This window comes from Schistocerca serialis, chromosome 4 (assembly GCF_023864345.2).
Source record: "Schistocerca serialis cubense isolate TAMUIC-IGC-003099 chromosome 4, iqSchSeri2.2, whole genome shotgun sequence".
NCBI lineage: Eukaryota > Metazoa > Arthropoda > Insecta > Orthoptera > Acrididae > Schistocerca > Schistocerca serialis.
The window spans coordinates 116,556,130-116,580,484 of record NC_064641.1 but is presented as its reverse complement, the minus strand read 5'-3'; the positions used below and the strand labels follow the sequence as shown (position 1 = coordinate 116,580,484).

Sequence of the window (24,355 nt, the reverse complement as noted above, 5' to 3'; positions counted from 1 at the left end):
CAAAGTGTGTCAAAGGCTTTAGGAAGAATATACAGTGCGTACTAACAACAAATTGCCTCTGATGAGCGTGACGTGACAGCTGTTTACATTAGATTCGTTTGAGCTGTTGCGGGAGGGCTCATGCGCATGCGCAGTTGAGTCGCGTATGAGTAGTACTTTCTCCCGCTTCTGGCTACAGGTGTGTGGCTGGGCGCCACTATCTAACATTGCCCCAGTTCGGAAATATAGTAAATCCGGGGCTGATGCATGCAGCATACAGCAGTCGATGTGACCTGTGTGTACGTTCAGTGATTTTATTGTTTCCTCTTTGTTTATGGCTCTCACGTTAAATGAAAACGGATTTGTGTGACCGGGAGCTATCAAATGAATTAAAATAGCTTTGCATAATTACGGAAGGCTAAAATATGTTGTTAGTTTCAGGTTTTATTTCCACCTTTCTGACAGTCAAGCATTAATCGCCTTGCAGAAGAATGAAGTTATTTTTGTCGCTTTGCTAAAGAGATTTGGCTTTTATTAATCTTTTGCGTTGAGGCAGTCAATTTATTTGAAACTAAGTGTTTGATTTCACACTGTTGGCTAGTTTCAACTGTTCGCTGTATCTGAAGTGCATGTTTCCATCTTCTAGCTCGTATGGCATTATGCCGTAATAAAGAACCAAACATGATATAATACGGTACTGGTACTCAAGAAAATTTACATCCGAATCTGGACATATGATTGCGCACTTTAAGGCGAGTTATGCATTTTAGTATGGTTCACGAGTTTTATGACAAAATGCAAGATTTTTTAATGTTTTACACGTACGAACATGCGGGCTTCCTGTGTCATCGTAGCTGAACAAGCACGGTGACGCCTGTTATCTGGCGCTCTCTGGTGACTGCTGAAACGAACCAATTTCTAACAGGTCACGGGAAAATATTGCGAATGGTGGTTTGAAAAGTGTTACTTTGAAAGTAAATTTCCTTTTACGCAAGATGAACTATGTGCGAGAATGTACAATGAATTTCTTAAATCGCAGAGCGTTTGACTCTCATTTAAAAATCAACTCTTTGAGGATGACCATCTTCAAGGATTTCTAGCCTAGATCACACATTTACGTCGTTATTAAAAATTTTACTGGCACATTTGTGTGATGTATCTTTAAGTGTAACATTCGCGAAAAGATGAGCATTTTATATGTGGAAGGTTAGCTTCTCTTGCAGCTTATTTATCTTAGAGACCAATATTATTTGTGAAAGCTTTGTTTTTCTTGTAGCAAGACTATGTATATTAATTTAAACCATTAACATCTCTTTTTCTGTGTGTTCGCGTTATGTAAGAGTGATCTTGTAATTGGTTGACTACATCACGTGTCCTATGCTGTCATAAGGTGGCGAGATCACGTGACATGAGCTATGACTGGGATACAAAAGCGTATCGCAATCTCAATTTCATTGCTTCGGAAAATAACATGCAGTGTTTGGCGGAATTTGAATTTATACCTCCATAAAAAATGCAGCGTACATGTTGCTGCACATCAAAGATCTTTCCAAAACGTGTTTTTTTTCCCCTCGGTTTCTTTTCTAAAGTGCCGGTAGATTCTACATCTTTGTAGAAAACCATAAACATTCATGACTGATAAGTTTTACAGTGCCGAGGAAAAGTATACTGTCACTTAACACGGATAAAGTGTATTTTCACCCAGAAGAAAGTGTATTTTCAACCGGGAAAAATCCGGAAATTTTTTTCCTTGTCCACGTATACACCCTGTGAACATTCATCTGTTCTGTACTCATTTTCCCCATCTAAATTTTATCATACCAAACTAAACATTAATTACCCAATCTTGAATACTTTATTTTTTCGCGATGTGTTTTAATTGTAACTTGTAAGGTTTATTTATAGAGATGTTATCACTATTGGTGAGGAATGTTGGCTTCATACATTTGCTCATATGATTCACAGGTGGAAGTTGATGAGGAGACTCTGAGCCCTGAGGAGCAGAAGGAGAGAAAGATAATGAAGTTACTTCTGAAAATCAAAAATGGAACACCCCCTATGCGTAAAGCGGCTCTTCGACAAATAACAGACAAAGCAAGAGAATTTGGTGCTGGTCCATTGTTTAACCAAATACTTCCTCTGTTGATGTCACCTACTCTTGAAGACCAGGAAAGACATTTGCTTGTGAAAGTTATTGACAGAATTCTTTACAAGTTAGATGATCTTGTGAGACCGTATGTGCACAAGGTATGTAACACATTTTATTGAGTGTGCAGTTTTACAATTCGTCATCAGATCTGCTAAATGTCTCTCTCTAATACATTATTGCTGAAGGAAATGACCAATAAAAAAAATTGAAATAATAAAACAAAGAAAGCTGGTGACTCAGTAGCTCAAGAGTCAGACTACAAATACAAGATTTACATCTACATCTACTACATCTACATTGATACTCCGCAAGCCACCCAACGGTGTGTGGCGGAGGGCATTAGGGATTAAGTCCTCTGTTTGTTCAAGGGATTTGTTTTCTGTCACTTATCATTTCTTTCATTTTTCTGGAAACAAATAGTTACAAGCAGTAACAGACATATCTGACTAATTTCATGCCTTAAGTGTTTTTTAACAACCTGTAGTTTTTATTGATCTTCCTCACTCACAAAATGGTTTAGTGAAATACAAACAGTGGAATGTCCAGATTGGAATATCAACAATATTATGAAAAGTATGGGCTGCTACTCACTGTAAAGATGAAATATTGAGTTGCAGACAGGCACAAGAAAAGACTGTTACACATTACCTTTTGGCCAAAGCCTTTTTTATAATGTTGTTGTTAGTGAATAACAATTAGAGTAAATTGGGTCATTGCAAATAATGAATAGGTGTGCATTTGTCATTTAACAATGTATGAACAAAACAAAAGAAGTCACACTTGATCAGTTGACAAATAAGAGTAATTTCTGTAATTTTTATTCACTGTTACAATAACTAAATAAAAAAAGTAAAAATATAAAAGCAGGAGTTAATGAGAATTTATTTTTGTATAATTTTTTGTTGGAATGGGATAGCCTTTCTGTTTTCAGTGACCTTGTTACATTCTTAATTTATACTTTGCTGTATCAAAGAAAAATTCAGTTAAGAAAAATAAATTTCTGGTCATCGTTTACCTTCAGGAGGTGAAATTTGTAGCACTGCTGATAAGATGCACAAGAGAGAAAAAAGTCACACTACCTACGTTTTGGACTAACAGGTCCTTCATCAGGAAGGAGGTATATGTTAGGCATGGTTAAAAAGGGAGGTCAGTTCCCTCATACCTCCAAGATGAGAGGAACCCACCTGTTTATTTATAATCTTAAAGATAAGCAAACATGCATCACAGGTTACTCACTAAAAACGCACACATTATCATTGGGTATTGTTTCCATGCACACTGATGTTGCATAACTACAGTTGATCTAAAGCTCAACTAAGCCCTAATGTTCAGTGCAGTATAAATATGCAAAGCTGATTGATTTATTTCCTCCCCAAACCACAGGTAGTAAGAAAGAGGCTCTGTAGAAGGCAGTTGGTTGTTTTCTGCGTGGCGTATTGTATCTGCAGGAAGCTGAAAACAGTTGTCTTGTCTAATTTTTGTGTTTATATTTGGAGTGGAAAGAGTGCATTTTGTTGATAAAAAATGTGTATGCCATTTTCAGCATATTCACTTATTGTAGAGATGCAAATGGTCCTCCATTCTTCTAATCATTTACACAAGTTTGTCAATTACTTTATTGTGTGTTATTATGTGCTATACATTTAATTTTATGGCCTCTTGACAGATTCTGGTGGTTATTGAACCACTTCTCATTGATGAAGACTACTACGCCCGTGTAGAGGGTCGTGAAATTATTTCAAATCTGGCTAAAGCTGCTGGTCTGGCAACAATGATTTCAACCATGCGTCCTGATATCGACAACATTGATGAATACGTGCGTAACACGACAGCCCGGGCATTTGCAGTGGTTGCATCTGCACTTGGAATTCCATCTCTCTTGCCATTCTTGAAAGCCGTGTGTCGTAGCAAGAAATCGTGGCAAGCTCGTCACACTGGTATCAAGATTGTGCAACAAATTGCCATCCTAATGGGGTGTGCTATCTTGCCTCATTTGAAGAGCCTTGTAGAGATTATTGAACATGGTAAGTGGGCAGCGATAAAACAATTCTTGGGCTGATTTCTCAAAACAAATTAATACTTTGACAAACGTTTTTCCAAAACATTACACTGTTGAAATAAATCTTGCCACTTATTTTGTGTGTCTGCATTTTGATACTTAGTTCCCCAGTAGTGGGACTGACTTTCTGAAACCGTGGTTTCTGTGATGTAGGTTAATATCCCAGCTATCACAACCTGCAGTCATTCACCTTGGTGGGCCTTCATTTGCAAGTTATTGACGGAAAAAAGTTGGAAATTTTACGCAACCCTCAATACCGTTACTATAGTAGCTTCACATTGACTGTTTGCATCGTGCTATGGATAGGTAAGGCTCTGAAATGGAGCAGGCCATGGGTTCGAATCTCACCAAGTAGTTTTATATTTTTATTTTTTAAATTCGTATCAAAATTATTTTGATCATTGTTTTTATTCAATTAATTGGTTTGTGTGTGGTTTCATATTTCTATTCCTTGGCCACATCATTTTAATCATCATATCAGGTCCTTCATTTTCCCTCGTATCATTTTTTTTTCCCCACTTAAAATCTTCGTTCATGTTATTTTAATTTTATATGTTTATTTTAATTTTATTTCTTTTGTTTTATTATCCTATTTCTCTTCAAAGTTATTGCTGTCATTGTTTCTATTCCTCATTTTTGTTGAACTTAGTGTTACTTACACTCCTTTTCTTTGTTTAAATTTTCATCTCCATTATTTATGAAATAAATAATAGGAAAAGGAATTTAATAGGAATTTAGGCTGTGTTTTAAATGTTTGTACGACGATTATCCTCCAGAAGAGAAATGTACGTCTTGTAATGAAAACTACAGTTTTGACACTATTGTACAGCTAATATATATAGATTTCATCATTTGTTTTTTAACCAATAGATCAGCGTTTTCAGATATTTAAATATTAAAATAGATAAATATAATTAAATTCACATTCATAAAAATTCAAAGTGGAAATGGAAAGTTATAAAGAGAAGATAAGAACAAATGAAAAATTAAACATTCAATGATTAAAATGTAGCAAAGGAATAGAAATAAAAAAATTACATTAAAACAATTAATTGAATAAAAGTAGTGATCGTCACCAGAATGAGATTTTCACTCTGCAGCGGAAGGCAGAGGTCCCGAGTTCGAGTCTCAGTCCGGAACACAGTCTTAATCTGCCAGGAAGTTTCACGACCAAAGCCATTTTGATAAAGGTTTAAAAACAAACAAAAATTAAGCCACCTGATGAGATTCAAACCCACAACCTTTAGCATGTGAAGAAAGGCCTTACCGTAGCCATTCGACCACACAAATACTCTACAAAAACCTTATCTTTTGGTGCTATTGAGCATCACATAAAAGTCCAACTTTTTCCGTCAGTCACTCGAAACGAGGGCCCACCACGGTGAGTGGCTGCAGGATGTGATGCCTGATATCTTATCTACATCACCATATAGGTGGTTTCAAAAAATCTGTTCAATCTCTGGGGAGCTCTGCTTGTTAGTAAATAATGTCTTAGCTCTCAACAAAATGTTAAGCTAAATAATAAAGATAGAATATTTGGTTTGTTCAGAGCGTATTTGTATATCCAGTGTATTACATGAAATATAATGGTGGTAACTGTTAAAATTCATGAAGCTGATTCAGTACTGGGATATTTGCACAATAAAATCAGACTTATATTTGCAAATCCCTTCTGTTTTCCAGAATCAGGTGGGTTTTGATATTTGTAGGCTACTTCAAAACACCTATGGTTATTTGCAAAATTGCAGCACTATTAAAATGATCACTATTCTTTCAAAGGTCTCGTGGATGAGCAGCAGAAAGTACGCACCATTACTGCCCTTGCCATTGCAGCTCTTGCTGAGGCTGCCACACCATATGGTATTGAGAGTTTTGACTCCGTGCTGAAACCTCTGTGGAAAGGTATCAGGACGCACCGTGGTAAGGTAAGACACTGTTTTCAATTCATCTCTAGCTCAACTTGATAAATTCTCTAGTGCAACATTCTATTCAGCCAGGCAATATGTTGCACATATTCATCATTCTGTGTTATCTTACCATTACAAAAGGTGACAAATTTCTTTGCGCAGCTGCATTGTTCCTTATTCCCATTTTAGTCTCCTTCTCTTTGCCTTTCTCCATCCCACTGCAGTCCCTCCCATTGATGTTCTCAATCACTTCCTTAATAGTCAGGCTCTGTTTTTCCCTGATATATACACATTCGAATATGGTACATGATTAGTTAAATAAATGAATGGTAGTCCTCATCATAAGTAAATTATCCATGATTTTCTTAATCTTACACTAATTTTTCCTCCAACAACGAGAACTCCAGGATGGAACAACAGTAGTATGGGAAGAATAGATTGCCACTCATCACATATAGGTGCCATTGAGTCGCAGACAGGCACATTTGCATTGTGCCTGTCTGGGGCTTAGCACCACCTCTGTGTGATGAGTAGCAATATACCTTTTCCATATTGTTACTAATTTTATCATCCCCTATTCATAATCCTATAAAGGTTTAAACATGATTCCTACAAAAGGGAATGTCCAACTTCCTTTCTCATCCTCAAAACATTTGGGGCTTGTACTCTGTCTTAATGACTTCTATGTAGACAGATTGTTAAATCCTAATCTTCCTTCCTTATTACCTTGGTATCCAGATTTAAATAAATAGTTGCCGCATTCATTTGGTGTAGAGAATGTCAGTGCGTAGTCATGGGAGTCATGATGAAGGCTATTTTTTATGAATTTGTTGCTCTTATTGTTTAATTTTATTGTTAGTATGCCATCTCATACTCGTACATTATTTGTTGTTGACAGGGTTTGGCAGCCTTCCTGAAAGCCATTGGTTACCTAATACCTTTGATGGATGCTGAATATGCCAACTACTATACCCGTGAAGTGATGTTAATTTTGATTAGAGAGTTTCAGTCTCCTGATGAAGAAATGAAAAAAATTGTGCTGAAAGTAGTGAAACAGTGTTGTGGCACTGATGGTGTGGAATCGCAATACATTAAAGATGAAATTTTGCCACATTTCTTTAAACATTTCTGGAACCATCGAATGGCTCTTGATAGGCGTAATTATAGACAGGTATGTAATCATAAAGTGTGCATTTCCATGATATATACCATAAGTTATGCACATTTTTGTTTAATTAGGTGTTCATCCTCTGCATTTTTAATTACTTTTACATGCTTTAATGTTGTTTCTTATTGCTTCTCACAGATACTTCTTTTGTATTTACAGTCTCATTACTGATATGGAAAAATATTTTCTATATTAAATTCTATGTGAATGAATGGTAGCTTATCTTGTTCATACATAGAGCATAGTTAGAAGGAAGCTGTCATTTGAATAATTTTTCATCATATATTCTCGCTATGCTTCCTTTCTTAGCGTTTAAAACGTGAAGGGTATGGTGGATGAAACACATTTCTCTGACAGTGTTTAAAGTTACTAGTTGCAGAACAGACATTATTGGCATTTTAGGAGCTATGATACTGTGGACAATGTTCCATAGTTCGTTTATAGGAAGTATATATGTTGCATGTGTAATGTAAATTTACTTAGAAATAGTTTCCTTTGCATTACCTAGTAAATTAGTGACTTTGCTGGTGACATGTGAACTTTATCAGGCCCTGTTCTAATTTTCTTGTTTCATGATGAGAGAGAGATGACTAAAAATTACTTGTACACTCCTGGAAATTGAAATAAGAACACCGTGAATTCATTGTCCCAGGAAGGGGAAACTTTATTGACACATTCCTGGGGTCAGATACATCACATGATCACACTGACAGAACCACAGGCACATAGACACAGGCAACAGAGCATGCACAATGTCGGCACTAGTACAGTGTATATCCACCTTTCGCAGCAATGCAGGCTGCTATTCTCCCATGGAGACGATCGCAGAGATGCTGGATGTAGTCCTGTGGAACGGCTTGCCATGCCATTTCCACCTGGCGCCTCAGTTGGACCAGCGTTCGTGCTGGACGTGCAGACCGCGTGAGACGACGCTTCATCCAGTCCCAAACATGCTCAATGTGGGACAGATCCGGAGATCTTGCTGGCCAGGGTAGTTGACTTACACCTTCTAGAGCACGTTGGGTGGCACGGGATACATGCGGACGTGCATTGTCCTGTTGGAACAGCAAGTTCCCTTGCCGGTCTAGGAATGGTAGAACGATGGGTTCGATGACGGTTTGGATGTACCGTGCACTATTCAGTGTCCCCTCGACGATCACCAGTGGTGTACGGCCAGTGTAGGAGATTGCTCCCCACACCATGATGCCGGGTGTTGGCCCTGTGTGCCTCGGTCGTATGCAGTCCTGATTGTGGCGCTCACCTGCTCGGCGCCAAACACGCATACGACCATCATTGGCACCAAGGCAGAAGCGACTCTCATCGCTGAAGACGACACGTCTCCATTCGTCCCTCCATTCACGCCTGTCGCGACACCACTGGAGGCGGGCTGCACGATGTTGGGGCGTGAGCGGAAGACGGCCTAACGGTGTGCGAATGGTCCTCGCCGATACCCCAGGAGCAACAGTGTCCCTAATTTACTGGGAAGTGGTGGTGCGGTCCCCTACGGCACTGCGTAGGATCCTACGGTCTTGGCGTGCATCCGTGCGTCGCTGCGGTCCGGTCCCAGGTCGACGGGCACGTGCACCTTCCGCCGACCACTGGCGACAACATCGATGTACTGTGGAGACCTCACGCCCCACGTGTTGAGCAATTCGGCGGTACGTCCACCCGGCCTCCCGCATGCCCACTATACGCCCTCGCTCAAAGTCCGTCAACTGCACATACGGTTCACGTCCACGCTGTCGCGGCATGCTACCAGTGTTAAAGACTGCGATGGAGCTCCGTATGCCACGGCAAACTGGCTGACACTGACGGCGGCAGTGCACAAATGCTGTGCAGCTAGCGCCATTCGACGGCCAACACCGCGGTTCCTGGTGTGTCCGCTGTGCCGTGCGTGTGATCATTGCTTGTACAGCCCTCTCGCAGTGTCCGGAGCAAGTATGGTGGGTCTGACACACCGGTGTCAATGTGTTCTTTTTTCCATTTCCAGGAGTGTATTTGAAAGGATAATTAACTGTAATTTTCGGTAGTGTTTGCTGTTCAGGTGTTATTTGCTTGCTTTTCTTTTTCATTATGATAATTATCTGTTTCAGTTGGTGGACACTACAGTGGAAATAGCAAACAAAGTAGGTGCCTCTGAAATTGTGAATCGGGTTGTGGATGATTTGAAGGATGAGAACGAACAGTATCGTAAGATGGTGATGGAGACAATAGAGAAGATAATGGGTAATCTAGGTGCTGCAGACATTGACAGCAGATTAGAGGAGCAACTTATTGATGGTATACTATATGCATTCCAGGAGCAGACCACAGAGGTATGAGACATGATTGCATTTTTAATTAGCTTCTTATTTACCTGGTTCCTTTGCTTTGTTTTCTGCAGTAACTTTTAAAATAATAAAATTTCAATTTGTGTTGTCATGTAGGCTCCTCATAAATCTCTACGTCTGTACATTAGTTAATCAGTATCTCTTCAAGTTTTTCGTAATCAGCTTTGTAGTTAAGATGCCACTATAAAAATTTGCCTTTTGATGTTCTGCACCTGTTTTAAACTTTAATTTTTGATGTTGTGTTAAACTGATACTATTATCTATGTTGTTGGCTCAAGGCATATTTCCCCATTTTAGGACGTTGTGATGCTGAATGGCTTTGGAACCATAGTGAACCAGCTTGGGAAACGTGTGAAGCCTTACCTTCCACAGATTTGTGGTACCATCCTGTGGCGATTAAACAACAAGTCAGCTAAAGTTAGACAACAGGCTGCTGATCTTATATCCCGTATTGCAGTTGTCATGAAGACTTGTCAGGAGGTGAGTCACGGTTGTGATCTCCATACACATTACGTTTGTCTGTGAAACAATCTTTTGAGGATAGAAGATTTAAAGTTATTTGTGAATTGTATAAACACACAATGAATTTCTTTGTGTGCAGGAAAAGCTCATGGGGCATCTTGGTGTTGTGCTGTATGAGTACTTAGGAGAAGAGTACCCTGAGGTATTAGGTTCCATATTGGGTGCTCTGAAGGCTATTGTTAATGTAATTGGTATGACTAAAATGACGCCACCAATCAAGGATCTACTCCCTAGGCTCACACCAATCTTGAAGAACAGGCATGAAAAGGTTTGTAGATGTTGTATTTAGTGTACATTGTTTTGTGTTGACTATTTCATATTTATTTGATGGGTATAGAGATACAATGTCATCTTAAATGTTTGTTCATAACTTAGAAATTGAGTGGCTACAAGCTCAGAACAGTACACTTTGCTTTTAAGTGGTTTCCAGGTTAGCTTGACTGAAATGGAAATGAGTTAACACTTTCAACAAGGGAATCTCCACACCAAGAACTTTCTGTGAACCAGGATAAATCTGGTTTGCTTTTTAATGCCATTTACAAAATAAATGAATGTGACAGGTGTGTGATTCTTGCATCATGTAAATAGGAAAAGGAAGAGTATTGTAGAAATATAAGTGTGTATGGCAGTATATATTTCAAATAGACATTGTAATGAGAACAAGACACACATGAAAGCTGAGAAAAAAGGTTCTCATGTACTCCATCTCTTGAGTGGTACAATTATTATCCTGTCTGCACAAAGATAGTACTGGAATATTTAAAACTGGATACATGTAACTGAGACTGTTTTATATGTTCGCAATGTAATTAATTTTAGTACGATAATCCTGTAAGCACTGTGGGACACACCTAATGTGCTTACCAGTCTCCCCCTTCCCTCCACAGGAAAAACATAGTTGGAAGCTGTATTCACTATGTTTGCAGTCAGTGTGTGATGACAAAGTGGGTAGATACTGAAAAAAAAACTTTTCAGCCAGTTTCTTCCCACTGTCGTCATATAATTTGCCAGTGAATTATTTCTCATGGCATTCTCTGTGCATAGATGGAAAAATAGTTTGTTCCACCAATTCCATCTTCTGGAAGATGGATAACATCTGAAGAGCCAATATGCTGTGTCAACACAAGTTCTATTCTTATTGTCATCAGTGATGTCTGGCTTTGTTTTTGGCTGTACCTCTCTTGACCCTCACAGGAATATAGAGGGTGGTTTTCTTTATGTTCAGTGGGAAGATTGTAAGTATATCATTTTGACTTCCACTTTACTGCCAGGAGATGTGCTGTACTTTGAAAAAAACACCTAATACCCAACATCCCCTGAGAAGGACACGTTTCATATGTTGCAGGATTCAGGTCAGGGTGATTACTATTTCATTTACTCAGAAAGAAAGGCCTCACTTCATGAAGAGACTCGTGCATTTCTTTACCTCTGCCAACACATTTAGCATTATCTTTAAGATATAATCTGGAAAATGTAATACAAAATCGATCACAAATTGTTTCAGCAATTTGAGGATGCACATATTCAAAATAATAAAAAGAAAACAGTAAATTTCATTTACTTTCACTGCTGACCATTTATGCCATATAGAGTTTATTTGTAAACAAAATCAATAAGGATTCCATATAGGAATATCAACAGTATAAGGAAAAGATAGATTGCCACTCACTGTAAAGATGACACGTTAAGTTGTAGACTGACACAACGAAAAGACAGTTACACGTTAGCTTTCAGCCAAAGCTTTCTTTAGAAAAGGAAACACACATTCGTTCACATAACCAAGCACACCTCATACACACATGACCCACATGACCACAATCTCCAGCAGCTCAGAACTAGAATGCCATACATAGAATTTTCTCTCTCTCTCTCTCTCTCTCTCTCTCTCTCTCTGTCTGTCTGTCTGTCTGTCTCTGTGTGTGTGTGTGTGTGTGTGTTTCTTTTTTTCTTTTCTGACAATGGATTTAGCTGAAAGGAATGTGTAATTGTCTTTCCATTGTGCCTGTTTGCATAACGTGTGATCTTTTCCTTATATTGTAGAGTTTATTTTTAGGTTGTCTTTGTCTCATTGTTACAATAGTGTCATCAGCGTCCTGATTTGTTTCACTTTTGATGTGTCAAATCATGCAGTCATTACAGGAATGACTAAAATATTCAAACTTCTCAGTGATATCTGCAAAATGAGAAACTGCACCCACTTCTTCAGGGAAAACTGACACTTATTGATTGTCTAGTTCTGACGTATTTTACTCACTCTCCTTAAACATTTACACATGATGTGGTACTACAGACAGTGACTTATGGTCTGTATCATTGTCTGGATAGAGAAAAAAGGTCAAGGAATGTCCACACAAAGCCTCTTTTCTCATTTGAAAACACACACGGGAACAAAAGCACATGCAGAAAAATAAGTAGAAAGAACTTGTCTATGCGGGTGTATTCTTTCCCACAACTTGCCTGGTTTTGCAAGCAGTGTGTTATATGTCCGTACCTTTGCTTAGCAATTTGTGCGTGTGTATTGTGATGAAAAGCAACACAAAAAGAAAGCCCTAAGCCAACTATGGGTAAAACATTATCTAAATAAGCACAAGAAATACAAAGTGATGGTGATATTTGTTTGCAGATTTCATGAGGAAGTCGCCATGAGATTTTAGATTTTGTGTGTGGGAAGCTGATTGACTTTCATACATCCTTATATTTTATTTTATAAAATATTGATTAAACAAAAGATTATGTATAGATTAATATCCTCGGACTCAATATATTCAGGAATGCCATAGATCCTAGAATCCACTTGAACAGAGGTTGTGTTTTCTAGTTTTGTATTTTTTCCGCCTCACCAATGTCCTCCCATTTCAGTTTGTAGTAGCTACACCTGTCTCACCTTTTCCATTGTTCAGCTGTCACTATCCTCAGTTGTGCCATTAAATTGCAGTAGTGCGAATTTTTCTCCACAGTCTCCATATACATATCGGTGGTATCTAACTAAGGTAAACACAAATAAGAACGTACAACTTAAGATGTCAAAACACTCATTAACACACACCAAAACACCATATGGCAGAGCAACCTGCTCCTACACACACGTTCCGTAAATTTGAAGGTTTCATCTCTGTTTTCCTACTTAAAGACTTGTCTTACTCTTTACATTACGATAATGCCCTCCAATATGAAGAAATTACGCTTGTCTCTTTGGACTGCTGGAAATGTAAAGAGCCATTCACATCTACAGTATTTATTGTGCAATAATATTGACTATCTCAGAGCAGTATCAATAGTTTGCACAATATATTGAAGGTGACTTGCTCAGTATCTTATGCAATATATTGTACCATGTAAGGGTGATATTTTGCAATACATCGCAGTTCCTGCCGAGACTTCATGATATGCGGAAATGCAAACAACTGATAGGGCAACCCCCTAATGAATAAGAATAAATCAGGAAAGACAGATGAAAGCAACCATCTCTGCAAGTGCATTTAGGGAAGTAGTTTGATTATGTATTTAATACTTACTCTGTAATTAGCTGTAGGAATATTCAACAAAAGTGGCAGGGAAATAACACTCAACAGCTAGTTCGTTCATTTCAGAAACTTCAGTGGGTTATTTATTGCATAAATACACAGGATTAATAGCTACTGATCTTGTGCAGTAATGTATCTCACTCTTTTCAGGTTTTCACTCCAGGCAAATGCCGGGATGGTTCCTCTGCAAGGGCACGGCCGACTTCCTTCCCCATCCTTCCCTAATTCGATGAGACCGATGACCACGCTGTCTGGTCTCCTTCCCCAAACAACCAACCAATCTTTTCAGGTTTATAGACCAATTCCAGGACTGTGTAAGGGAAATCCAACGAGTATATAGGCAGTGTCTGTCCAGGTACATAAGGCATAATGATCACCAATGCATTGAAAGATTCCTCATTTACTTTAAAAAGAAAACTCAGAATATTAGTATGGATGTATGTAGAATGCCTACCAAGCCACTTTTTCACCCATCACTGCTCCCTCTTGCTTACTCCCCCCCCCCCCCCCCCCCCCCCCCCCTCCCCCAGCAGTTAGTGACAATCACAGTACATGCGCATCCCGCATCATCGAGCACTAAGATCTTTTCTACAGAGGCAGAGTAAACATTGCACAACAATATCGTGCCATTCTTGGCCTTGCGCTTTCACTCAGTACATTGGCACAATTTGTCACACAGAAGACATTGAGCGTGTGAGGGCCCCGTGACCGTATGAGTAAAATTGGCAATAGGCAGCACTGCGTGACAGGCATGTTGTATGGGAACAGTATCAGTCTGCCATATATACCTGCTTTGCAGTGCAGCCTACATGTCACATGCAAAAAAGGTTTTCTGGGCCCCTATATGTAGGCAATCCTTTTCACAGATGTTTTGTGTTAAGAGTAGTATCGGCCTGCTTTATTGAGTTGTGTTGCAGGGGCTACATGGGTTGATGAGCATGGCTCAGGACAAATTGAGATGGATGAATAAGGGGATTGATAGTGAGGGAGATGAGGAAATAGACAGAGAGAGGGGAGGAGGGGGAGATGCATGAGAAAGTAGGAAGATGTACAGGGGTAGTAGGAAGTTGGAAAAGGAAGAGATGGGAGGAGGAAATGGGGCGAAGTAAATGGTGAGAGGGAGGGGAAGGAGGAAATGGGGGGAGGATATGATCAGAGGGAGTGGGATAAAGATGTGGAGATTGTGCATTGGTGGGGGGGGGGGGGGTAGTTACAGGTGGGGGAGGAAGAGGCGACCACAGAGTAGAGGGGGGGAGGGGCTAGGTGTGCTCAGTATAGGTGTCAAATGCATACGCAGCCAGAGCCACAGGGAAAAGGCTAGTAACATATAAAAATAAAGATTCTTTTGTGTTACCTACTTCACAACTTTGTTGATATACAATTTTGTGTAATTAATTATACACAGTCAAATAATTGCTTTACTTCATTATTGTTAACAGGTGCAAGAAAATTGTATAGACTTGGTTGGAAGAATTGCTGACCGCGGACCTGAATATGTATCTGCTCGAGAATGGATGCGCATTTGTTTTGAACTGCTTGAGCTGCTAAAAGCACATAAGAAGGCTATTCGAAGAGCCACTGTAAACACATTTGGTTACATAGCCAAAGCTATTGGGTAAGTCATCATGAAGTCATCTCACTATTTTTAAAGTTGAAATGTAGTCACTGCATGAGGTACACAGGGTTATAGAATATGGCTGGAAAACTAACTTTTGGTTGTTTTTTATCTGGATAGACATTGCTTAGGTATTTGTTTATTTTTGTAATTTGTTTAAATAGACATAATGGAAAGACAGGCTGTCACTTGTTTGTTGACAGAACTTTGAATTGATAGTCATAGCCACAGCCAGTTTTCTAATTTCAGTTTAGTATAAATATAAAACTTGTTTAACAGAGCAGTTGTTGGCATTGACTAAATGCACCACAAAACTTGGTCGACCTGTTCAAGTATATTCCCATAAGTGCTTTGCAGTGCATTGTCTTCACAGTAAGGTTTTAATAGTTCCAGTTACAAATTCTCATAAGCCCAGAAGGTAAATTTTTGTGTTGTAAGTTTTCTTAATTATTGTGTATGTGTCTAGAAGGTAGGTAGATTTTTAGTGAAGTTATGCGGTGTTTGTTAAATATATACTCAGCTTTTAAGATATCAAGAAGCAGAAATCAGAGTGGTTGTAATTACATATTCATTTTTTTTCTTTTCACAGCCCCCATGATGTGCTGGCAACACTTCTGAACAACTTAAAAGTCCAAGAGCGGCAGAACCGTGTGTGCACCACTGTTGCTATTGCCATTGTAGCTGAAACATGTTCTCCATTCACTGTACTTCCTGCACTCATGAATGAGTATCGTGTTCCTGAACTTAATGTTCAGAATGGTGTTCTCAAGTCTTTGTCCTTTTTGTTTGAATATATTGGCGAAATGGGAAAAGACTATATCTATGCAGTCACACCTTTGCTGGAAGATGCTCTAATGGATCGGTTAGTGGCATTAATATCAACATTTTAGAGTTATCACGCCAAGAGTTTGTTAATAGATATTAAGATAATATTATTTTCAGTTAAAATTAATTTTTTTTTTTCTCTATGTGTACTAATGTTAAGATGTCTAAAGATGCATGATGTTGCAGCTTTTTTTTTTTTTTTTTTTTTTTTTTTTTTTTTTTTTTTTTTTGCTCCCATTCCTGGGTAAGGTAACTGTGATCAACAATGTTAAAGTGGTATCCATTGCTGTTTGAATGTGTAATGCTGAACTGAGCAGCCAGCTATGTTGCTCAGTGTCAGGCATTGCCATTTTTAATCATTCACATTGTTACAGAGACCTGGTTCACCGACAGACGGCATGCGCAGTTATCAAACACATGGCCCTTGGTGTGTATGGGTTTGGATGTGAAGATGCATTGATACATCTTTTGAATCATGTGTGGCCCAACATATTTGAGACCTCCCCTCACCTCGTTCAGGCATTTATGGACTCCATTGAAGGGTTACGCGTAGCACTTGGTCCTAACAAGATACTACAGTATGTACTACAGGTGAGTTTTTATTCTAAAATTAAAATAGAATGGAAAAATTTTCGTTGATATAGTGCTGAATTGGAAAATGGGATTTTGTTTGTTTGTAGAACTGTAACTGTCCAGAAAAAAAATTGCCTTTTGAGAAAATAAATGAGCAGGAGTGACAATAAAATTGAGTCACATAAATCTTATTTGAGTAGAAATCAGAACTCAGACTGTAATGAAGGAGAAATCTATCCACTCCCCCAGCACTGCACAAGTTTTTGGCTACTTGTGTTAAAAAGAGGACATATTATTGTTTCTAAGTGCTCAGCTTCTTGGATCTTTAACACTTTCTAATAGATTATGAGACAGAATTGCTGGCCAGTACTCAGCTTCAGGTAAAATGCATAGTACTGCCGATAGGCACACACAAAAGTAAAAATGTAGCACTACCTAGCTCTCAGAACTAATAGTTCCTTTGTCAGGGAGGTGAGGGGGATCTGTCCCAGCTTATTTCTTCTGCTTTGATCACCTGAGTGTTGTTGAGATTTGCCCTTACATTACTGACTTCATAGTAAATACCTTGAAGACGTCAGCTCCAGACATTTCACCTATGCTCATAATACAGCAGTGGCTGCTCGAGGGAAGATGTTTGAAGAGTAAGAAGAAACACTCACTTAAAAGTGTAATTAGTCTATCATTTTTAATCTCTCTTCTTACTTAATTAATAATCTTGCAGACACTCAGGAACAACGTAGTGTACGACAAGAAATGCTTGCTTGCATGAGATATTCAAAATGCCGTCTCTTAGCATTCATACATGCGTCAAAATGCTGCTGTAGCAATTCCCAGAGTTCCTTAGGTCTCCCCGAGAATTGCATATGGGCTTGCAAAACAAAACAGGAAGAGAGACTGCGTCTAGTACAGAAGCTCAATACATGAAAGCTATCAATGCTCCAACAAATAAGTTTTGGGGGATTAGGTCTGGAGAACATCAGAGCCGGGGAATCGTTTAAACGTCTCTTATTCATCTGTCACAGAATTTGTTACATACAAGCTGACTGACATGAACACTGAAATGAAGAGCTCCATTGTTCAGGAAACACAGGTTTTGCCACATTGATAAAGGCCTGTTATCTATAGGGTCAGGTGGATTATTCTCTTGAAAGCATTAGTTCATCCATTGAGCCTGTGTGGAAGTATGTGAGGCCCTAGCCGTCAGTAATCAGTGCTAAAACCAAACATTGACAAAAATATTTGTTGATGACATGCTTAATCTCTTATTATAGGATTTACTGATTGTGAAAACATGGTAGCTGATGGTGATGTAATGTAGAAAATGAATACTAATATCGAATCTATGTCCACATCACATAAAGTAGTTTATTTGTGTGTGGAAAACGTATCCTTAAAGTCTGGCCATACTTTTTCCTTAAATCTTTTATTGTGGTAATGTTACGTGGTATCCATATTACTTGTCAATTAGATTGAGATAGTTGCTATGCGTGTGACTGTGTTTTTTTAATTTGAGGATTTACATATGGCAGTTTAATGCTGTTTTCTTTAAAACCCTCAGAATGTTGGTGGCATCAAATAAAAGTACCAGTCCTAGTTAAATTAATTAGGAACAAAGTGCTAATTAATGTCTGGCATGCCAATTAGGAATGCAACACAATACTATGTCTTGCCACTAGAGAAACTTCAGCCGAATGATTGATTAGTGGCATCTGTTCAGGTCCACTTAAATTTTCTCATGTTAAACATGACCAACCATTTGCAGATTGCAAAGAACTTTTCAGATTAATGAAACTATGCACCTTGTGTGACAGTTTAATTAAGAATAGTTTCTGGAATTACCACATTATACAAGGTGTTTCCAAAATTCTTTTACAAACTTTGGGGACAGGTACCTTACACCAAACCAAGGAAGAAAAAAAAAGTTCTCGTAAACACGTGTCTGAAAATCACGTATTTTTGAGTTATTAATGAAGTTCAATTTTCAGCTGCTATCCAGGTACAACCAACTACTTCACTTACCTGTTTGACTCATTGTATCCTGGATGGTGGCGTGTCACCAGGGATACTTGTTTACATTTGTCATTCATCTGTCTTCAGCTTGTCAATTTTGTACATTTACTACAGGTAATGAGTTAACTGAAAGTACTCAATTCATACATAGCAGGATATTCATTTTGTAAGCAGGCAGACATGATTTTTATGTATGGCTGGGCAAGTGGTAATGGACACGAGGCTGCATGGGTGTATTACACGGTCCTTCCAGACAAAAGCCAGCAGAGTCATCCAATCTTTAGTGCTGTATAATGTCACGTTGGTGAGACAGGATCCGTAGCATCACAGACTATTGGCTGAGGAAGGCCATGTGTTGCTCATACCCCTGACCAGGAAGAGCACATTCTATGGGTTGTCGAGTGAAAGAAAAATGTCGCTGGCATGTATTATATCTCCAAGTTCACCATGGAGGATCCTTAATAAGCAACTTGTACATCCATATCATCTTCAGCCAATCACCCATCACGGGAGAACTTTCCCAATGTTCTGTTGCACAAACTACCGATCTGTTGTTCGTCTCTTCAGTTTTGTTTACAGGCGAATCAATGTTTGAAAGGGATGGAATAACAAATTTACCCAACCAATGCATATGGACTGATTGCAATATTCATGCTGCGGTACAGGCTAGACATCACTATCTCTATAATGTGTGAGCCGGAATTATAGGTGACTGACTGGTGGGTCCATACAGTCTCCCAGCACATTGTGCAGGTGCTGTCTACTGGAACTTAATTCAGAACACCCTCCAAGAGGTGTCCTTGCAGATCTACCATGATGGGTGGATAGGTAGAGGAGGGGCAGTTCCATGACCTGCACATTCCTTACCACAGTCCTTTGGCTTTTGAACTTTGAGGTCACTTTTAAACAGCTGGCCTATGCAGGAGCCCATCTGGATGCAGAAATCTATCGTGTCATAGAAGCTTCTTTCTTCTTCTGGGTTGGCCCCACAGCCCCAATAAATTTGTTAAGTGACATGATTTCATAAGGATGTGTTTTAAATTACTTTGTTTGCACAAATGGTTTCAGGTACTTCCAAGTGCATCTGTAGTAATGGATGTGGACACATCGTTGCAGTGTATTACAAAATCATGTGGATTTTCTTGTATTCTTACACTACGATACCCCATACGATGATTTCATAGTATTTTAAGTCTCGTCTGTGCCCTACACCAACAGCATAGTTATAACTAATTTGTATAACCTCAGTAATGTATTTGACTGTTTTATGCTACCCTGCTGTGTTGTTTTCTTACCCATGTCATACTCTATATTCCCTGTGAGCATTTTAGCTGTTAATGTGTTGCTTCATATTGTTATTGTACCCTCTGTTTTCTTTTTATCATTCCACATTTATACCAGCATTTGCACTAAACGAAATAAAGTTTCATTTTCATGTTAATGTATTTGCCATTGTTCTTGTTCAATATATAAGGTTATGTTATTGCAAGTAACATCTCAGCTGGTGAAAAATGTAAAATAGTTGTTATATTGTATGAGATGGCTTGTGCTATACTGTGCAGTATACAGATACAGATCATTTACAGCACTATATACATTTTGACCTCTTAATACTATTTGCTTTCCCTTTAATGCAGTGTTACAACTTTACCTTAACTATGTCCTATACAGATATAGGATATCCATTAGACTTGGCAGGTTTATTTGGCATGCAATTGATTTCTGATGCCTGTTCATTTAGTGGTGTGCTGTAATTGTGAACACTTCTTTTTCAATAAAGACACGGGTATAACTTCATGCATTCTTCAACGTTTTGTACTAAAATGTAAAGTTCAAAATTCAACACTATGTGTGCCACTTATCAATAGTGTACTAAACATATAAGGTAAATATTTAAGTTCTGTCGATGAAATATGATGTCTTGATGGTTATACTGAAACCCTCTGTGTTGGTGCTTGTGTGTGACACCAATTAGAATTTGAGTATCGATGACTTCCAACATAACTGTTTGTATAAGACAGATATGTACTCTGAAATCATATCAATAGTACAGCTCCTTTCATTTTTATTCTCTGACTGGCAGTTATAATTTTCGCATGCATTCATGCCCATGTAACAATCATTTGAACTGGTGCATATAGTGTGATTTCTAGTAAATGCTAACATTTTATTAGAGCAGTAGTGTTATTGTATTCAAAAGCGCTCAGCATGTCATGTGCTTTATATTTTAGATGATGACTGGTGACAACCATGCTGTGCACAGATATGCGTGGCTCAGGATTTTTTAATGAATTGACAATGATGTGTCCACTTATGTTACTATAGATGCAATTGAAAATGGGCTGTTTCTGAAACAAGTAATGCGAATAACACAGCCTCATGGAATCGTGTCATTTTTCAAGTGTCACAAGAGCCTGCAAAACCATTCAAAACAGTCAAGGAATGCAAATAACTTCTCGGGTTTGCCACCGGATTATATTGTGTAACTCGCACGATATTTCATCCGTGCAACTGCTCGACATCACCAGGCGGTGGTAGCTGTTACTACTGCTGCTACTGCTGCAAGGTTCAGCAGCTACCACCACCTGGTGATGTCGAGCTGTTGCACTCGTGAAATATTGTGTTACACAGTACGATACGGCGGCAAACCCGAGAAGTGTATTTGCAACATATCCATTGGGAAAGCATGAAAAGTCATATCAGTCAAGGAATATGTGAAAGTGTTGATTCGACAAGTGCACGCTTGTTTAGAAACAAGACGACGACATTTCAAGCATTTATTATCAGTTTGTGTTGATGAATTCCAATCCTCTGATTGTAGACTTCCATTAATAACTCTGAAACAAAGGATTTTCAGACGTGTTTATATGAACTTTTTTCTTGTTTGGGTGAAAGGAACCTGTCTGCAAAGTTTGTAAAAGTATTTTTGAAACACCCTGTATATTGCAGACACACACAACACGAGCTTTACAGTAATTATTTAATAACCAGTTCTAAAGAACAGTGGAATTGAATAGTCAATATAGAAATCATACGTTTAAATGGTTTTTAACTGTGATGTGCAAAACTTACTAATTCTGATTTTGGAAAACAAATCAGAACTAAATATTGATCCATTTTTTGCCCAATGGTTTTGGTTGCCTTTCTGGGTAACACAAACATTCCTCATTGTTTTTGTATTTCCGCAGGGTCTCTTCCATCCAGCTCGTAAGGTCCGTGATGTTTATTGGAAGATCTACAACTCACTTTATATTGGTGGACAAGATGCACTTGTAGCTGGATATCCTCGAATCCAAAATGATCCAAAGAACCAGTACATCCGCTATGAACTTGACTATGTTCTTTAGCCACATCTTTCATTCCTTATTTTCTCTTGTACAAAGCCATTACTCAGTATCTTATATTTCCTGAATGCCGCATGAACGTATGTATGTCTGCGTGTGAATATGTAAGCTGTGTTGTGTTTTTTGGAGTTTTTTAAAAAATAACTTGTGTTCTCTCTCTCTCTCTCTCTCTCTCTCTCTCTCTCTCTCTCTCTCTCTCTCTCTCTCTCTCTCTCTCTCTCTCTGTGTGTGTGTGTGTGTGTGTGTGTGTGTGTGTGAGATAGGGCATTGTGACGTACCAAAAATTCCTGGTATAGTTTACAGTGACTCGTATATATTTATGTAAATTTTGCCATACTATAGAATTCTATTTACTTTTGTAAAAGTGCTGTTGTGCAGCAGTTTCGCACACTATTAATTATTTTATGTGAATGTAAAATAGGAATTATTTTGATTTTTGTTGAATAAAGTCTTGATACAACTTCTATTTTTTTCTCAGTAAATTTAATTAATATTTTAATGTGTGCATTTAACAGACCTATTTATCACGTGCTCTTTTCAAAATCCTGTTTACGTACTTCCTCCAACTTCACATATTCTGCTGACTGAAGTCTTACTTGGTGTATGGTTTTAGTCTTTCCCAGTGTATGATTATTTTAAAATGTTATTGGGTATTCATTTGAATCACGCCACCCAGCCAATATGCAAGAACATACAAAGTTGTCGCCTCACTTGCCTCCCACAGTGCTGTTCTTCATATTATGAATTATGGCGTATAACGTGGCGTGTACGTCAATGTCTGTGTGAAAATGTGGATGGGAGATAATAAAAAGCCTATTATCTGTACAAATTCAAAATGTTGGTCCTGCAGCAGTTGCCACATCGTGATGTTACTTTCCTGTAACACCTTCACATGTCTTTATTCTTCTTACCTACTCTTTCTTTAGTATACGCTTGTAAATATTACTTCTTGCATAGCAGTTGCAAAGAATGTTACTAATTTATTACATTTATTACAAAATTGGTGCTTGTTTTAACCCTTTTGCTGCTGTAGATGTGTATACACGCCCTACTCTGCCATTTCCCAGGTGCTGTGAACATGTATAAGTGAGATGCTTGGGTTTTCCTACAGTGCTATTGATGTCTGTATGGGTCCTGAGTAACCAACCTCTCTCTGCAGTTACTTCCATATGTCTACGAATAAAGTATTCATTGTTTTATCATACAACATATGTGCCTTTTCTGTACTGTCATTTGCAGACAACCCCATTTTGATATCTTGAACAGTTTGTGAAATATGATGATTGTTACGACAGTCTCCAAAGTGCTCATGCTATGATGCACCCTAGGCAATAGGAATGTCTTCTTTTCTCCCATCCTCACAACCAGCTCCCATGTGTTGATGCGAAGTGGTCATTTTAATTTCTGCTGTGCTAGTGATGTGCGGTGGGAATGAGAAGAACCATACAGTGTTTCTGGACACAAGTTCTACGATATGATTCCTGATTGCTGCACTGATGATCTTGAGTGAACTTTCTGGTAAGTAGCTCCATAGGCACTCAGCTCTCCTCCACAGGACCAGATGGCTTTTCCTTCATCTAATAGTACTTGTGCTGCAGTCAGTTCTTTCATGTTTTAGTCTCTTTGGAGAGTCTGCCTTTCAGTCTCATGTTAGACCATTAAATATAAAACTTGCAGTACCATGTCACAGTGCTTTAATTCGTCATGTTCAAACCCTCATCATTTCCCAGTCATACCAGATCAGATCACCTTGCACTGTGCATTTCTGTAGTCAGTTTTTCGTAGGCTGTTTAATTCTGCCTTTGGCCTACATGGCCACTGAATCCATCGACCCCCTTGCTAGAGGAGCACAGCACTTGCTTGAGTGCACATGCATGTTAACATTACTGAGAACCCACACAGAACAACCGGTTGAGTGAAAAACACTTTTTGAATCTGTTTTTGTGCAAGCTGTGAGCTGTTTTGTATACCCATGTTAGGTTTATTATGTGTTCAAATCATGGCAACCAGTACATTTGATTTTTTGCAAGAACTTGTGTGTCCATGTGGGCCACAGTGGGGTCCAAAAGTTGTGCTCAGACTGTTTATATACGTGACAAGCACCGAATTCTTCCAGCTCTTGGTAATTTCTGTAAGCTCCACGATGACTAGAGAACTGCATTTCTATTTCATTTAATCGCCATCTTTGTATTTTTTTCGCACTGGACTTCTTGTTTTTTTAAGAAGTGCAAAATTAATAGTTAAGTGAACTCAATAAAAAATTGATTGTGCTTCTTTGCAAATCTAAGGAGAAACCCTGATTATTCTGTAGTGTAACATGCATTCCCACCTCCCTTCCCATCGTTACCTT

The 24,355-nt window shown here is 38.6% G+C and overlaps 1 protein-coding gene across 2 annotated transcripts in view; it reads left to right on the top strand.

The window, feature by feature from the left end:
- Positions 1 to 22,465, top strand: part of LOC126473152 (splicing factor 3B subunit 1) — a 64,570-nt gene extending 42,105 nt beyond the window's left edge. For both annotated transcript variants that reach the window (XM_050100012.1, XM_050100013.1), the window contains 11 exons: positions 1,945 to 2,226; positions 3,795 to 4,152; positions 5,967 to 6,112; positions 6,993 to 7,265; positions 9,356 to 9,577; positions 9,890 to 10,072; positions 10,194 to 10,382; positions 15,078 to 15,253; positions 15,843 to 16,115; positions 16,453 to 16,669; positions 21,850 to 22,465. In XM_050100012.1, the coding sequence (XP_049955969.1) occupies positions 1,945 to 2,226; positions 3,795 to 4,152; positions 5,967 to 6,112; positions 6,993 to 7,265; positions 9,356 to 9,577; positions 9,890 to 10,072; positions 10,194 to 10,382; positions 15,078 to 15,253; positions 15,843 to 16,115; positions 16,453 to 16,669; positions 21,850 to 22,008 (2,478 nt within the window). In that variant the 3' untranslated portion in view covers positions 22,009 to 22,465. The remainder of the gene's footprint in view (positions 1 to 1,944; positions 2,227 to 3,794; positions 4,153 to 5,966; positions 6,113 to 6,992; positions 7,266 to 9,355; positions 9,578 to 9,889; positions 10,073 to 10,193; positions 10,383 to 15,077; positions 15,254 to 15,842; positions 16,116 to 16,452; positions 16,670 to 21,849) is intronic.
- Positions 22,466 to 24,355: the final 1,890 nt, after the last annotated feature.